The sequence below is a fragment of the Delphinus delphis genome, chromosome 6 (assembly GCF_949987515.2).
Source record: "Delphinus delphis chromosome 6, mDelDel1.2, whole genome shotgun sequence".
NCBI lineage: Eukaryota > Metazoa > Chordata > Mammalia > Artiodactyla > Delphinidae > Delphinus > Delphinus delphis.
This window is the reverse complement of record NC_082688.1, coordinates 104,132,767-104,150,887: the sequence shown is the minus strand read 5'-3', so window position 1 is coordinate 104,150,887 and position 18,121 is coordinate 104,132,767. Positions and strand designations below refer to the sequence as shown.

At 40.4% G+C, this 18,121-nt stretch overlaps 1 protein-coding gene across 3 annotated transcripts in view; it reads left to right on the top strand.

Annotated features, from left to right (window-relative positions):
• The window catches only part of CCDC25 (coiled-coil domain containing 25), a 61,275-nt gene that overhangs the window by 5,507 nt on the left and 37,647 nt on the right, over positions 1-18,121 (top strand). For all 3 annotated transcript variants that reach the window (XR_009519936.1, XM_060015225.1, XM_060015226.1), the window contains exons 3-5: positions 5,087-5,126; positions 9,809-9,860; positions 15,944-16,019. Coding sequence is in view for 2 of the 3 variants with exons in the window: in XM_060015225.1 (XP_059871208.1) it covers positions 5,087-5,126; positions 9,809-9,860; positions 15,944-16,019 (168 nt within the window). In the remaining variant the exon portion in view is untranslated. The remainder of the gene's footprint in view (positions 1-5,086; positions 5,127-9,808; positions 9,861-15,943; positions 16,020-18,121) is intronic.

Here is an 18,121-nt window from a genome sequence, read left to right as displayed (position 1 = left end):
TTAGGGATCGCCTTTTTGACTGCATGAGTGGCGGGAGGTGCCTAAAGGGAACTGTAGTTTTCTTGATCAAGAGAGCAGGGAGGAGGGCTTCCCTGGTGGCGCAGTGGTTAAGAATCAGCCAGCCAGTGCAGGGAACACGGGTTCGAGCCCTGGTCCAGGAAGATCCCACATCCCACATGCCGCAGAGCAACTAAGCCATGCGCCACAACTACTGAGCCTGCGCTCTAGAGCCCGCGAGACACAACTACTGAGCTTGCACGCCTAGAGCCCTTGCTCGGCAACAAGAGAAGCCACCACAATGAGAAGCCCGTGCACCACAATGAAGAGTAGCCCCCGCTCTCTGCAACTAGAGAAAGCCTGCGTACAGCAATGAAGACACGACACAGCCAAAAATAAAAATAAATAAATTTATTTAAAAAAGAGAGAGCAGGGAGGTGACAGCACTGACCCTCAGGGTGTGGGACACTGAAGAGGGAGGAAAGAACTGCAACAAGGGAGCTTGGAGAAGGTGACAGAATTCCTCTTCTTCAAGCTTGAAAAGCACAGTTGCTCTTCTCTTGAGGGTAGCATCATGTCTGGAAAAGACAGCTCTGAAGTCTGGCCAGTCTGGGTTAAAATCTCCGCTCTTCAGCAAACTAGCCATAGTTACTTAACCCCTTTGAACCTCTGGGTTCTTAGATGTAAGAAGAGGATCCTGGGATGGTATCGGCCTTGCAGGGCTGTGAAGGTTAAATGAAAGAGCCTGGGGAGAGTGCCTGGCCCACGGTGGGCGCTCAGTAACTGGTGGTTCTCTCTGGAGCTCTGGAGCTCCCCAAAGCCACCCCCTTTCTCCCCTGGGAATACTCCAGGCCTGGGTGACTCTGCCTCAGTAGTCTGAGAGCTGCCTGATTCACTTCAGTTACTTTTCTTTAACCCTCAGGTATTGCTTTTTTTTTTTCCTTTTCTAAAACCATTGGTGTCTGTTCTAGGTGCAGTTTGTAACTGACAGTTTAAACTTGATCCTTTAAAAGAGACAAGTATAACATTCTTCAGTATGAGACACTTGATTAATGAAATAAGGCCCCAAATGAAAAGATGTCAAAGAACAGTGATAAGTTATATATAACTTAGATATAACTATGCATATAGTTTTATAAAAACATATAGTTGTATGTATAGTTACACATGCTAAGTATATGTAGTTGGTGTATATACACATACATCACATAAAATATATATAATGTTATAAATACAATAATGTGATATAGTTATATAACTATATAATTATAAATCAGATCTATGTAACAGTTTCAAACCCTGCTATAACCATAAGCAGAATCAGTATAAGCAAGACTGTCACATCCTAGCCAAGAGAAAAAACCAATAGCATAAAATAACTAATTTTTAAACGGTTTTTTCCTTATAATGAATTTATGCCATTGACTCTGGTTGTGACTTAATGGAGAAGCTGTCTGCAGTATATTAATACTTGAGTTTTATATTTCTCCTAGTAACCCGTGAATTGTCATGGATAAGTTTTCTCATAGCGTCCTCCTGATGAACATAGCTGGGGAGGGGATACTGTCTCCCTATATTACATTGAACAATAAGGCACAGTTATAGCAGTCCTAGTTATCTACAGTAGATATGGATCCAAACCTGACCAAGTCTGCTTTCCCTTCTACCACACGAAGGGTGTGAACCCAAGACTCAGGTTCCTGAGAGACACCTAAAGCCGAGGTTGTGCGGGTTTTGCACTGTGCAGCCCTGGCGGGGCGGGGACAGCTTTATGTATGTCTTACAGCGAAAGGCTGCTTTGATTCCGGTGCTCACTGATGGGCTACCAGTGCTGCTGACACAGGCAGCTGTGTTGGGGACATTCCCACCGTGTCTCTTTTCCCTTCCATTGTAGTTTCCTATTCGCTGGGGCTGATCTGTGTGAGGCCATGTGCCAGCCTCTGAGTATCCAAAGAGGAAGATTGAGTCTGTGTTTTCAGTGTTCATTCAGGTGGAGGCACATACAAAACCAAATAGCAGTCAGTTTTGCTGTGAATATAAAACTGCTCTAAAAAGTAAAGTCTATTAAACAAAAGTAGGGGCAAAATGAAGTAATATTAATAGCAAACACTGTAGAAGTAGAGGGGGCAGAGGGTAAATGTGGTTAGGGAGAGCTGAGAAGGCTTCGTGGAAGAGTGGGTTAGGATGGGCTAGAATGAATCCTTTAAACCTCCGTTGTAGGAATTTCTCTCTACAGATAAAATCTAGATACAGAGTTTATGTCTGCAGATATAAATTTAGATTCTGTCTGGAGCCCACTAGAGTGGTGTTTTGCTGTCATTAAAGTATATGTAGGAAAAAAAAAATCTGTATGTAGAATACTTTTCCCCAGGCACTCTTAGAGTTATCCAACTCTCTTAGTCTGCTTTGTAAGAACAGTATTACTTTTTTTTTTTTTTTTTTTTTTTTGCGGTACGCAGGCCTCTCACTGCTGTGACCTCTCCCGTTGCGGAGCACAGGCTCCGGACGCGCAGGCTCAGCGGCCATGGCTTACGGGCCCAGCCGCTCCGCGGCACGTGGGATCTTCCCGGACCGGGGCATGAACCCGTGTCCCCTGCGTGTCCCCTGCATGGGCAGGCAGACTCTCAACCACTGCGCCACCAGGGAAGCCTGGTATTACATTTTAGAGTTGCCTGTTCTCCAGTGCTCCTAGCACATCACGTTTACTTCTAATAGCCTTGATGACTTCAGGCTAAGGGCTGGATGGAACATAAATGAATTTTAAGTTGAATGAGTCACTTTCTCTAAAAAGCTTTCAGGTGTGTTCTTTTTATTAGCCAGCAGGTGTCACCAGGGAGCCAAACATTGCCCAAATGAGGAAAAGAGGTTTTTATAATTCCCTTTTTCTGATTACTGGCCGGCTATTTGCTCAGCTTCTTACTTAAGCTAGTAGAAAACCCTTCAGAAAACTCAAGGTGTCTGCAGTTGCTTAGAGTACCCTCATCCAAGAGGGTACTCTATCATCATGTAAGTACATATTTTATATGTACTTATATGTACTTTTATATGTACTTATATGTACTTATATGTACTTTTATATGTACTTATATGTACTTTTATATTTTATATGTACTTTTTATATGTACTCTATCATTATATGTACTTTTTATATGTACTTTTTATATGTACTTTTCTGGAAATACTTGAGTACATTTTATATGTACTTGAGTACATTTTATGTACTTGAGTACATTTTAAATACTTGAGTACATTTTATATATACTTGAGTACATTTTAAATCATCATATGTGAATCACTTTACCTTACAATTTTTAACTTTAGGTTTAATAATTTAAGTAATGCTTCTGTATTACTAATTATTAATACGGCTATTAGAGGTATATATTGAGATAACCTTTCTGTAGAGATATATATCATTAGCCTTAAAAATATACATACGTAGGAGTTCCCTGGTGGTCTAGTGGTTAGGATTTGGCGCTTTCACTGCCATGGCCCAGGTTCAGTCCCTGGTCGGGGAACTGAGATCTTGGAAGCCATGTGGTATAGCCAAAAACAAAAAAACAAAACAAAACAAACATATATATGCATATGTTTTGAACGAATACTTCACCTTTTAGATATACACCTTAAGGAAATAATCAGGAGTATGGACATATTTATTTAAAAAGTATTTACTGAAGCATTTATAATTAGAAGCAATCCAAATGTCAACAACAGAAAAGTTTATCCATATGATAGAATCAAGTAGTCATTTTTTCCAAAGAACTTCTAAAATTTTTATTTTTATCTAACAAATATATAGTTTAAAAGTTCAGGGCTTCCCTCGTGGTGCAGTGGTTGAGAGTCCGCCTGCCGATGCAGGGGATACGGGTTTGTGCCCCGGTCCGGGAAGATCCCACATGCCACAGAGCGGCTGGGCCCGTGAGCCATGGCCGCTGAGCCTGCGCGTCCGGAGCCTGTGCTCCGCAATGGGAGAGGCCACAACGGTGAGAGGCCCGCGTACCGCAAAAAAAAAAGTTCAAGTAATAACAGAATGCTTATAGTAAAAAACATCAGTTCTCTACCCCATCCTTTTCAATACCCACGTTCTACTCTCAGAGACAGTTACTTTAACTTTTACCTATTTCTTCTATTTTTATTTTCATATGTGACAGAATTTTAGGTGATTTTTATTTTCTTTTTTATATTTCTGGTGTTTGTTTTGTTCCCTAATTTTCTACAACTTTATAATTGAGAAACTTTTTTATTTTTAAGGCGTAAAATGCAGTCCACCGGTTTTAAAGTTGTAGCAAAACCATTTTAACATATAAGTATTGTTATAGTGAATCAGTTTTCTAAGACATTATCTAACATCTCAGTTGCTCTGATTTGCCAGTGTTAGTTTTATTTTCAAATAGAAATATCTTTGAACTTTAGATTATAAATGTTATACAAAATTATGATTATAATCGTCCAGTTGTAAAAGCTATCAAAAAAATTTTTCTGGTATTTTCAATCATCAAAGCCTCTTTGAATTACTCTTTATTAAGGGAGAGAAAAAGTTTTGTGGAAAAGATTGTTTTTTTTTTTCCCTTCCCAACTTATGATAAACTTTGGCATATTTCATTTAACCTTCTCTTTAAAACATGTTTTTAGTTTTGTTTTATTTAAAAATTTAAAAATTATTTTTATTGAAGTATAGTTGATTTAAAATATTATGTTAGGGAATTCCCTGGCGGTCCAGTGGTTAGGACTTGGCGCTTTCACTGCCAGGGCCCAGGTTCAATCCCTGGTCGGGGAACTAAGATCCCTCAAGCTGTGCAGCGCAGCCAAAAAATAAATAAATAAAAGAACCAAAGAATACTTTTAAAACTGAATTAAAATTAAAAATAAATAAATAAAATATTGTAGTAGTTTCAGTGTACAACATTACTGATTCAGTATTTTTATAGATTGTACTCCATTTAAAGTTATTACAAAATAGTGGCTTTATTTCTCTGTGCTGTACAATATATCCTGGCTGCTTATTTATTTTATACATAGTAGTTTGTATCCCTTAAGACCTTCATTTCTCTTGTTTTTCCTTTTCTTTGTTCTCCTGTCTCTGCAGATGAAGATCTGATAAAGTATGGCTGGCCTGAAGATATTTGGTAAGTAGCAATTTTGGTTCTGCTTTTTATGGATCATTATTTACTTTCTTAGCCTTGACCAACCACCTGACTCCTATGATTAAAACTAGGAACTCATGCGTTGCGTTTTGTCTATGAATATTCAGTGGTAAATAGCTGACTGCCAGCTCCCTTCATTTATAATTACCACGTTAACTGGGAATGAGGTTTTAGGGCTAGATCTCGGGCCTCACTGCAAAGGTCTCAGGAACATAGGCTTGCTTTTACCTCCTGTGTGTCTCCTCATAGTAGGTTACTGAGACGACTGCACTTAACACACTCAGACCGCTCTTTTTGAGTGGATGGATACAGGCTTCACAAGAAGCAGTGAAGAAAATAGATGCAAGCTTCCACGTCGGTGGAATAGGTAGAGCATCTGACCAGGTCCAGCTTTAAAGAAAACACAGACTGGCTTCCCTTTTGTCTTCTCAACAAAGAGTTTAACCCTGGCTTGATCCAGCCCCTACCCCTTCTTTCTAAAAGAATTTATGGAAATTTCAAAAATGATAATATGTTCTTTCTTAGCCTCCTTCCAAGATAATTTTATGTTGCTGCTCACCAAACCCAGTCTAAAAAAACAACAAAACAAATGCAGGAAAAAAACCCCTTCATTTTAGTTGAATTCTTTTCTTTTTCTAACTGCCTTGGGATGCTATATGGGCTTTTCTACAGCTCAAACCCAAAACCTGTGAGGAGTTCATGGATTCCTGCTACTTTCTTTTTCTTTCATGTAATGCTCTCATACTCAGTTTGCTTTCTTTTTCTAGCTGCAGCTTCTACCACTCCCTCTAACCCTTGTGATGTCTCTCTCCTGGAGCCTAATTCTACCTACTGTAGAGCGGGATATGGTCTCTACAACTCCTAACACCCCCCTACCAAATGCCGTCTCTGAGGAGAAACACTCGGATCCTGTTGGCTTTAGTGATGGTAGTAATGGACATTGACCAAACACATAAACTGTAGGCCAGATCCTGTTGAGTGTTTACCTCCACTAACACATTGCATTTTACTACAACCCTGTGAAATAGTTACCAATATCATGCCCATTTTTCAGATGAGGAAACTCAGGCTAAGGGAAACTGAACAGTTCCACTCGGGTCATTGCTGGCCCCCAGCCAGCTCGAGTTCTAGATCCCTGTTTCTGTCTTCCCTCAGGCTGTTTGGGCCCAGATCCTTCACTTAATTCCCTATAGTGACAGAGCTTAGGCTGCCACTTTTTAGAAGAGTTGACTGATTTTCAGTAAGGTATGCAGCATTGGACATCTGATAGGAAAGATATTGCCCAGAGACTAACTTAAGCTACTCCCTAGATGTAGCCATTCTCGGAACCCCCGGGCCTACCTGCAGGAGCCCACTGAAGGGCGCCTCTCTGGCTCCAGCCTACCTCATTTTGAAGGCTCCGCCTCCTAACCCCGTGGAAGTGCTTCCCTGGCTGTCTGCCCTCTCTGAAGTGCACACTCCAGGAACCAAGAGGCACTAGAAACCTGAGGAAGTTTAAAGGCTGATAAAAAAAAATCAACCCCCTGTTCCAGCACAGCGGCCCATCTTCTGAACTCAAATATGTCATGAAGGTAGACACTGCTTGGTGCCCCCATACCTCAGGTGGGCAGGTTGCACTGCTCAGGGCTTCTGCATCGGGTGCTGCTTACCTTCCTAGGACGCTTGACTATAAGCTCTGCTCCCCTGCCTCCCCCGCCCAGCCCAGGACAGTGATCCATCCGGTTTGTTTACTGCTCTGTCCCACTACCTAGCGTAGGACCTGGCACATAGTAAGTGTTCAATAGATGTGGACTTTCTAATTGACTAGCTCTCTGCCTGTCTGGAAATGATCTCTGCTGGACATTTCTTCACAGTGACTGCATTCTGGTCATCTCCATTTTGAGTACCTGTCACCCTTGGCTGGATTATTTCAGTTGTCCTTAGGGCCCCAAAGATCTCCAGATCTGTCACAAGAGATAAGGATGATCACACCTGTTACGCAGTTACCTGCTGTAAGGTTTGGGGCAGAAATACCTGCATAGGAAAGGTTACATACTCGGATGCACCATGAAAGTCAGTTCACTACATCCTTTTACTTGACATTTAAAAAAAAATTAAGTGGAAGAGAAATTTCCAATTTACAACCTACACCTCATGTATCATGACTTGGGTTTTTCGTTTCGTTAAGGTAGACTTCTGGAAGGCACTTACCAGACTGGTGTCTATAGCTGCCCGACAGCCATTTCGACACTCTTTAATCTTGAGATTTAATGTCTGTTGTCGGAAGTGATTGACTTTTATTTCCAGAAGCTATCCTAGGTCAGATGTGAGCTGGCATAGCCGTAAATTTCAAGACCTGTTACAGTTAATAAACTGTCAATCCTGGAAACATTCCTGGGCGTGCAGAGAATGAATCAGTTGATCTACATTCCAGGGCAGATTTTCAACCTGGAACTTAACCTCTGGGAATGTCAACATCTCAGTTTATACCAGGAAACCTCCTAAGGTGCTTTTAAGCAAAGAATTTTTCTAGGATTAAATGAGAGTGGAACTAAATTCATTTGAAACAAAGGAAAATACAAAGAGTGTGTGTTCACTGCTTCCAAACCCCCTAATGAGTAGTATTTCCAGAGACCCCACTTTAAGGAGTTAAACGACCCAGCTTGGGGTCCCGTGCATCTCTACATTCTCAGGTCAGGGATGCTCATGTTTCTAGTCTCTGCATTCAATAAAGAGTTATAGTGATTAAGCAGGGAGAGGAAGATAACAAGGAAGAGAGGGAACTAGGGAACTGGTGGGCATAATTTAAACTTGGAGTGAGCATTTTGGGAGGTTTGGAAGGTTTTTTAAGGAAACTCGCTCAAAATAGTTTGTTTACAGAACTGAGTTTTTTGTTCGTTTTACATTTCAACCAAAGCACCGTTGGGACCTGCATTCCCCTTGCACTTTGTAGAGGTGTACCTACAAGCCTGAAGTTGGTGTAAATCAGCAGTGATATTCCCGGGTGTGTTTGACTTTGACTGCCTATGTATGAACCCAGTGTGTATATACATTAAACTACTTGTGTATGTCTTTTGATAAAATTCCACATCAGAGACCTTTAAGGAGAATCAGAATACAATCAAGCTACTATGGGTATGTAGGAAAGAGTTGTTGTAAATAGAGAACTTAAAACAAATTGGAATGGGAGAAGTTTTCTCAATTGAGCTTGCTTACTAATGGGGTATTTTCCTAAGATTCTGAAACAGAGCAGTGAGGTATAATTTCCAGATTTTCAAAAAAACACATTTTCTGGCTGGAAAACGCCAAGCTGCAGATGATAATCAGTAGGAATCTCTTACGTGGGAATGCAAATAAGTAAATGAACCAGCAGAAGAAAAATAAATCAAACTAAGATGTTGTATTCATTTCTGGCTGTCACTAATGGTTAGGCATAAGACCTAGAGTCATCATAGACTGCCAAAAATGTGTAAACATTTTCTTTATCCAAATTGACTAGCAAGATGCTTAACCTTTTTAAAGAGGGCATGAGAAACAGCAAATCTTGACCTTTATATAGAATCACACTGCCTACTTCTTGGACCAGGTATGAGTGTGTAACCATTTTCAGCTCTAAAAAATCCATTAATGCTAAGAAAATGTCTAAAGAAATACATAATGGGACGTGACGTTGCCTCCTTAGGATTTTACTGAACATTCCTCAGTCTGGAAAGGAAAGGACTAAGGAAGAGAAAAGTTAACAGAAATCACTAGCATTCTGGAGGCCTCTCTGGGTGTTGGAAAGAGCGGGTCAACTTCATTTGGTGAATTGTAAATATGAAAAACTTAAAATCCCCAAATGTTGAACTAGGTGAAAAAAGAAGTAAGTTTTAAAAGATTTAATTAAATTGGTGAATGATAGAGCCTTAATGAAAGGTATATTTAGGATACTGGGGTGAGAGGGCATTCTGAATATTTTTAGGACAGCGTCATAAAGGGCAATCACCATGCTTTCCCAGGAGACGCGTATTAGTGTCATTGTCAGAGGTAAGGCTGGATGAATTGTTGGTCTGACCCATTTGGTGATGTGGTCTGCTTACTGCTTCAGTCCTCACCTGACTCTTCCATCTCCGTGATTGACATTCTCTTTGGATTGTTTTGCCATCGCTTGAAACTCAACATTTCCCAAACCAAACCTGTCATCTTTTTGCCAAACTGGCTCCCTCTCCAACTGTAAGATGTTACTGTCAGTGGTCCTGTGAGTCTCCCAGGCTTGCAACCCTGGAGTCTTGCTGACTTCTTTCATTCCCTTCTCTTCTCACCTAAAATTCCTTCCCCGTGTTTGCTCTAAGTCCCGTGGTTCAGCTTGGGACCCACCAAGTCTCAGTTCATCATTGAAGCCTTGGGTCACTGATAGCTCTTTCTCACTTGAAAAATCACCCTTCCCTGGGCTTTTAACATTCATTGCCTCCTGTACTCGTCTTGGTACTTAGTCTCACACAGCTGCAGATCTTTCCATGTTTTTCTCACCTCTCCCGGTTGATAGTGAGCTCTTTGGAGGTGGTGACTGTTTTCTGCCCCCCATCGTGCTCAGTGTGCAGTAGGCACTGAATTAATATTTTTGGATTGGGATGCTATAAATGCAGGTGGCCTGAGGAGATGGTTATCTTGTACCTCGTGCTAAAAGTGGTTTTCATTCTTTGTAGGTTTCATGTGGACAAACTCTCTTCGGCTCATGTATACCTTCGATTACATAAGGTAACTGGATTTAAACATGGATTCGTGACTTTTTCTGTAGTGATGAGCATCCTATCTTGTCCTCTGTCCTTTTTTGGGGGCAAATAAATTGTTTAGAGTAATATGTACAAAAGTCTACAAATTAGCAAACGAAGAGATGTCTTCCCCCAACCCAGGAAATCACTAAGGGCAATTCTGGTGAGTTTTGAGGCTTGGAAGGGGACACAGCACATATTTCCCAGATAGAAGCACTGCCCTGTCCTGCCAGCTGAGGTGTGCTCTGTGTCACCTCTGCTCTCTCTCCCTGCCATTTCAGTTGCCACTACTGGACTTTGTCTTCTTCTAGGAAGATCATGTTGTAGTTCCTTTTTTTCAGGCTCATGTGATTCTCCTGCCTCACCAAGGGCATATATGTTCCTAGTTATCAGGGGCTGCTTTGGGAGGTTTAAAACAGCATTATCGTAGTAAAGGGAAAAGATTTAATGTTCCCTAGTCACATAAAACCACTGTTTTTCCAATCTGTCTTTATATCCATCTATTGTTTTTTGTGTAGTTGAATCATAGGGATGGATAATTGTTATGAGTATTTTTAAAAATATTTATTTTGGAATGATTTTAGATTTACAGAAAAGTTGCAAAGGTAGTACAAGTCCCTATATACCCCATGTCCAGTTTTCCCCATTGCTAACATCTTAACATTACCGTGGTAGATTTGTCTGAACTGAGAAACCAGAACTGATGCATCACTATTAACTAACATCTGCACTCTATTTGGATTTCTCCAGTTTTTCCATTAATGTCCTTTTTCTGTTCCAGGATCTGGTCCAGCGTCACACATTGCATTTTAGTTGTCATGCCTGCCTAGTCTCTGGTCTGTGACAGTTTGTCACTCTTTCCCTGTTTGTCATGACCTTGACAAGTTTGAGAAGTACTAATCAGGTCATGATTAGACTGGAGTTACGGGTTTGGGGAACAATAGCACAGAGGTGGAGTGCTCTTATCCCATCATGTCAGGGGTATATGCATTAATAGGACTTACCACTGATGGTGTTAACCTTGATCTCCTGGCCAGGGTAATGTTTGTCAGGTTTTTTCACTAAAGAGTTGCTCTTCTCCCCACATACTGTATTATTTGGAAGCAAGTCACTAAGTCCAGCCTGTACTCAAGGGGGAGAGCTCCACGTCCTGGTGTGGGGAGTACCTGCATATATTGTTTGGAATTCTTCTGTAAGGAAGATTCGTCTCTTCTCTCCCATGTATTTAATTCATCATTTACTTATATCAGTATGGACTCACACATTTACTTTTTACTTTGGGTTATAATCCAGTACTGTGTCATTTTGTTGCTAAAATTGTCCCTGCTTTGACTCTTCCAGCTTGGCTCTTGTGTTCCTTTTTTTTTTTTGGTGGTACGCGGGCCTCTCACTGTTGTGGCCTCTCCCGTTGCGGAGCACAGGCTCCGGACGCGCAGGCTCAGTGGCCATGGCTCATGGGCCCAGCCGCTCCGCGGCATGTGGGATCTTCCCGGACTGGGGCATGAACCCGTGTCCCCTGCATCGGCAGGCGGACTCTCAACCACTGCGCCACCAGGGAAGCCCTCTTGGTTCCTTTGACATGCTCCTGTCATTTTACTTTTTGAGCACTTCCTTACTTTCTGAGACTCAGGATGCTCCAGGCTCATCTTGTATTTTCCCTGCTCCAGCTCTAGGATCAGCCATTTCTCTGAGGAACTTTGGTTTCTTTTATTGGGAAATGGTATTTAGAAATCAAGATCTGGACTCTGGGTGTGCTCATTGCTACTAGAGTATCATTGCTTCTAGGCCCTCTCATGTGACAGAGCTAGGAAATAGGTGTATGTATACTAACCCGTGTTAGTAATTCGTATGCATAATTTTTTCTGTATCTACAGTAAGCGAAACATGACTGGTGTCTCTGATGAACCCATTACTACAGGGGCCTTTCTCACATTCCTTCCTTGCTTATCTATTACTTCCTTCTCAGACAGTGGGAAGCCTGGCTCCCACCATCCACCATCATTTGCTTATTTGAATCCAATATATATGGAAGTGGTTTCAGATTTGTTAGCCTGTATCCCCATAAGAAACAACTTTATCAACTAAAGTACAGTGCAATTACAGTTTCCATTCAAAATGCTGTTTTTCAAAGTTACTTGTCAGCTGCTCCCTGCCCTCCCCACCTCATGCCTTTCAGTGATGTCTGTCACACACTTAGGTTCTTTTGTCTCAGTCTGCATTCCACCTTGGCTTCCCCTGGTTGATTGTATTACTTTTTTTTAAATACATTTTTATTGGAGTATAATTGCTTCACAATGCTGTGTTAGTTTCTGTTGTACACAAAATGAATCAGCCATATGCACACACATATCCCCATATCCCCTCATCCCCTCCCTCTTGAGCCTCCGTCCCGCCCTCCCTATCCCACCCCTCTAGGTGGTCACAAAGCACTGAGCTGATCTCCCTGTGCTATGCAGCTGCTTCCCACCAGCTATCTATTTTACATTTGGTAGTGTATATATGTCCATGCCACTCTCTCACTTCGTCCCAGCTTACCCTTCCCCCTCCCCGTGTCCTCAAGTCCATTTTCTACGTCTGCGTCTTTATTCCTGTCCTGCCCCTAGGTTCTTCAGAACCTTTTTTTTTTTTTTTAGATTCCATATATATGTGTTCACATACGGTATTTTATTTTTCTCTTTCTGACTTACTTCACTCTGTATGACAGACTCTAGGTCCATCCACCTCACTACAATTAAGTCAATTTCGTTTCTTATGGCTGAGTAATATTCCATTGTATATCTGTGCCACATCTTCTTCATCCATTCATCTGTCGATGGACATTTAGGTTTCTTCCATGTCCTGGCTATTGTAAATAGTGCTACACTGAACACTGGTACATGTCTCATTTTGAATTATGGTTTTCTCAAAATGGATTAAAGACCTAAATGCAAGACCAGACACTGTAAAACTCTTAGAGGAAAACATAGGAAAAACACTCTTTGGCATAAACCACAGCAAGATCTTCTTTGACCCACCTCCTAGAGTAATGAAAATTAACACAAAAGTAGACAAATGGGACCTAATTAAACATAAAAGCTTTTAAGCAAAGGAAACCATAAACAAGACAAAAAGACAACCCTCAGAATGGGAGAAAATATTTACAAATGAAACAACGGACAAAGGATTAATCGCCAAAATACACGAACAGCTCATGGAGCTCGATATCAAAAAGATTGTATTACTTTTAAAGTGACAGTTTACAAACTTTTTCACGTTACTGCATTATTTTCATATTTATTGTTTTGACTGGCTGCTTTGAGTTGATAATATGCCACAGTTAATTTGAAAGCTCCGTTGTCAGAATGTAAGTTGTTTACAGTTTTCAGCATTATGAATCCCCAACAAGAAATATTTTTTAATGAACTACTTTCTATTTTTCTTTTCTTTTCTTTCTTTTTTTTTTTTTTAGAGTAGTTCTCAGAAATCAAATTACTGGGTCAAATGTAAAAACATTTTGATAACTCCTTTTATGCCAGATTGCCCATTGAAAATATTATGCTGGTTTAAAATGCTACCTGATATATATAGGTTTTCCAAAAACTTTTTGGGTTTTTATAACTTCAGAAAAATAGCAACCTTTTGACCATTTTAATAAATACAAGATGCTACTTCATTATGCTTATAATATTTACTCCTTAATTTACTAACAAGGTAAAACATTCTACCACATCTTTACTTATTCTATTTATATTTTTGAGAACTGTGTTGTTAAAAAAAAAAAAAAAAGGAAGATTGTGAGCTCTTTGCTGGAACAAAATTCTGAATTTTCCTAGGCAACTTCTTGCCATTTTGGAACTATTTTAAGTCTAGAGAAGATAAAGTATGGTGTTCCCAACTTTCCTTTTGGTTCAGATTAAATTTTTTCCTTTGGGTTCTGCTGCATCAGAAAATGGAAGTAACGGTGGGTAGTCCCAAGTTCACATTACCACCAGTTAGACCTTGTTTGAACAGGAGTTTGATTTCATTTTCTTTTGGAAGCACATCATGTGCTAGATAAAAATATGTGCTCCTTAAGGAACTTTTACCTGGTTGATCTCCTGCAGTAAACGACATAGCCCTTTGCACTTAGTAGGTACCAAGTAAGTGTTGGAGATGCAGTGAGACTAAGTATAAGTAGTTCAGAACCCAAACTCTGGAGCCAAACTGCCAGCTTTGTATCCTGGCCTTGCTGCTTACCAGCTGTGCGACGCTGAGCAAGTTATTCAGCTGTGCGCGTTTCCTCATCTGTAAAAGGGAGCTGACAGTCCCTGTCTTACTGGGTTGTTGTGAGAATTAAATGAGCTAGCATAACTGAAGCATTTAGAATAATGCTTCAGTTAAGCATTATTAGCAGTGCTTAGCACGTGCTAAGCACTATGTGTGTTCATTCTTTCTTTGTCAAATTCAGGTGAATTCAACCCAAGCCTTGAAGATCATGGATATTCAACAAGTGTTTTTTTCCTAGGCTTATTTGATTTTTGGAAACCTATAGAAAAAAATCTCACTTATCAAGAGGTTGCTTATCTCATTAACACAGATGGCACAAAGCCCACAGTCGAAATTCTGGCCTTTACATGTGGAGAGTACCTTACACTCTCCATGCAGAGTTTGTTTACTCTGACTTTATGCATAATGCTAAGCTGAATTATTTTATTTTATTTTATTTGGTCTGCTCATATTATATTAGAAGTAGCAAAACAAGAAGAGGCTATTGCTTCAGGAAAAGCAATAGGTACAGGTAGCAAGAAGGGATGTTGTGACATAGCCTGATATCAAGGACCAAGAAGCTGTACGTTTCCACAGAAACTCCATAAGCACCACACTCTGGGGCCAATTTTTAGAGCATGGCTTTAGTTAGTCCTGGGTTCATCTCTCAGCTCTGTCACTTACTAGATATTGGGGAGTTTGGCCTAGTTGCTTCACCTCGCTAAACTTCATTTTCTTCATTGGCAAAGTGAGCGTAGTACTATCCATTTCATATGGCCATTTATTTAGTGTACCTAGCACTCAGAAAGCAGATATTCAAAAAGTGGTAGCTATTGTTTTGTTTTTTAATTATTTATTTGATTTATTTAGTATAGGGTCAGTCAGCTTCTGTGTATTTTAGATGCCCCTGAAGGCATCACTATCACTATATTAGAGCCTAGTGTAAAGGTTGATACTCATGATGATGACCTTGTGTTATCAAGATGGTAAATTCAGATTCCTCTGTTTAAGTGGTCAGGGAATCTCACAGGATGAGATGTGGCGTTAACGTAGTGACAAACTTAAATCACGTATTTTTTGGTGAAAATTTAGGTAATTGAGATTTCCATTTTGAAACATTTAAAATAAGGAAAAAAATAGAAACCTAATGGAATAAACTTAATTTATCTCAACTATTTAGGTAGATAAAACATTGCATTCCCAGACAGAAGTGCTTCAGTAATCCCATGCCTAACAGCCAAGTGCTGAGTTGATTTCCACTAGCTCTTGCCTCAGATATTTTTATTCTTTTGGAATGGCTTTGCTTATTCAGCTTTGACTTTGATACAGTATCTGTAAAGAGAATGAAGCAGTATGTTTTCTCTTTTACGGTAGAAGGTTATATCTAACACACCAGGAGCTTGGTTCCTGACTAATGCCGAGGGTAGATGACCTACCAGATCATGGAGACCCAAAACTATAAGATGTCTCTTGAGAGCAAGTTTGTAGGGACCTCAGCTAAGAAGACTTCCCATTGCCAAAAATAGGCACCATTTCTCCACAAGGTTTCTAAAAGTAAGAAAGAGAAGAGGGAAAAATTACTCAGACATAAATACAGTTAATATTTTAGTAGTTTTCTTTCATACCCTGTTTTCTTCCCCACTTATTAAGTCAGGATTTTCCATATTACTGCCTTCTCTTAAACATTTCCACAATGGACTTCGTTTTTCAATGTTTTGAAATACAGTTGAAGAGCCTCTGCTTTTAATAAAATGGTGCCTAGTAAGGTAGCAAAGCCCTATAAAAGTGCTCCAGTATTGATCAGTGACAAGGTAGTGGACCATTTGGTTTATTCTTGTGTTTCAGGGGGAGAAAATAGAAGACATTCCAAAGGAAGTACTGATGGACTGTGCCCATCTTGTGAAGGCCAATAGCATTCAAGGTCAGTTTTCCTAGAGGTGTTTTCAGAATTAGCACCACTTTCTCTGTGTCTGAAATGGATTACATCTTAGAGAACATATTACTGACTTTAGCTTGAGTCAAGGGAATGACATGTAATATGCCTTTCCCCTGTTTTGTTCTTTAAGATGGCAGTTGCACTACCTGTCAGAGACCTGAAAGCCAACCTCCCAGCCCCTCTAATTTTCATGGCCCTATCTCAAGCCTTTTTTACCCTGTTTTCTTTACCTTGAATAGAAAATTGTCTAGGGCTTCCCTGGTGGCGCAGTGGTTAAGAACCGGCCTGCCAATGCAGGGGACACAGGTTTGAGCCCTGGTCTGGGAAGATCCCACATGCCGCAGAGCAACTAAGCCCGTGCACCACAACTACTGAGACTGAGCTCTAGAGTCCACGTGCCACAACTACTGAAGCCCGTGCACCTAGAGCCCATGCTCCACAAGAGAAGCCACTACAGTGAGAAGCCCGCACACAGCAACAGACCCAATGCAACCAAAAATAAATAATAAATTAATTAATTAATTAAAAAAAAAGAAAATTGTCTAGACCTGCCTACCCCTAACGTTACTTGTAGAAAGACTTTTGGAAATTACATTGTGTTAATTGCCAAGCAAGAGATGTGTCTCATGGCTTTATTTGTAATGTTGGTTGATGTCTTTGTTTCCATTACTTTTTACTAGATTCTAGAACCCAAGTCTCCCAATTACTCTTTCCTACTTTTTCTTTCTTTCCTTCTCTCCTTCCATACTTTCTTCTCTCTGTAAATTGTGAAGGTGTCAAGTCCGTTGATCTTGTTATCTCCCAGAGAATCTTAAATAATATGTCTAGGGTGATGCATTAGAATCAGTATTTTTACAGTGCTCTCCAGGTGATTCTAATGTGCAAAGAGTGTTGAGACAATTGGCCTCCATGTTTTAAGTAGGACCTGCAGTATTGGCCTTGGTGCTGGTTTAGTTCTACTGTACAAGATTTAATTTGTCAAGTCAGTATAGGTCAAGAAGGACAATTAATGGAGTGGAGGAGGCAGTTATAAAGGGGAGCTGGGTGATGGTATTCTGCTAGAAATGAGCTAGTAGAGTGGATTTTAGTTGTAGGACATGGACCTAGATAAGGTAGAGGTAAGTTTGGTTTGATATAAAATTGAGGGGTGATCCAGAGGGTTCGGAAAAAATACGGTTTGCATAGAAGATAAGCATGGGGCAGACCAGAGACGACGGCAGGTACCGGGAGCTGGTGATTATAGAAGAGCTGGGCAGTGTGCTCCCTCCCCCATCACTTAGGCTGCGTTTCCTGCATCTCACTCGGCAGATTTACTGAATCAGGTGCCTAGCCAAAGAAACTGGAAGTCTTGTCTTACAGAGCCATTCATTTTCAACTCTATAAATCATTAAATTGCAGTTAGTTTTAGGACATTGCATTTTTATGAGTAGAAGAAGAGCTCCTCAGATTTCCAGTTAAAATCTTTGGTTATGGAAAGAAAAATAATAAAAATTGAAACTACGTCATTATCCTCCTTCCTTGTGTGTTGCAACCTCTTTAATGTGTTTTCGTGCCCCTGGCTAGCAGATGTGAATTTATTAAAAGAGCTTTGGACTCTTGCTCTTATTCTTGGCCCGGCCTCTTTCTTCTTAATCCCTTTATAGTTTACTAGTTCTAAAGAAAACAGAAAAGAGGAAGAGTCATTGAATCACTGAATCACTCTTCTCTCCTCTTCAGCCTTCCACAGGGATAGCTCACTCATAAGGAGCTAAGCCCAAGCGTCTCACTCTCAGGAGTCAATAGCAGAGGATGCTGAGGAGTGAAGAAGATTGTCTTTGCTGTGAGATTTGCTAAGTACACTACATTTGCGTCACTGTGTTACTAAAATATTTCCCTCCCTGGTTGACCACCTTCAGCGCTGTTTGTCGTCATAGAATCTGGTCAGCCTCTTCTTTATTCATTTTATAATCTCTTGCCAGATTAAACTTTCTAAAAGCTTAGACACTGTCTGTGACACCCTTCACCTTGCCTCTACAGTTAAACCCAAACTTCCTAAGCTGGCATTTAAGCATCTCTGATCTGACCACAGACTTTGTTTCCCTTCATGT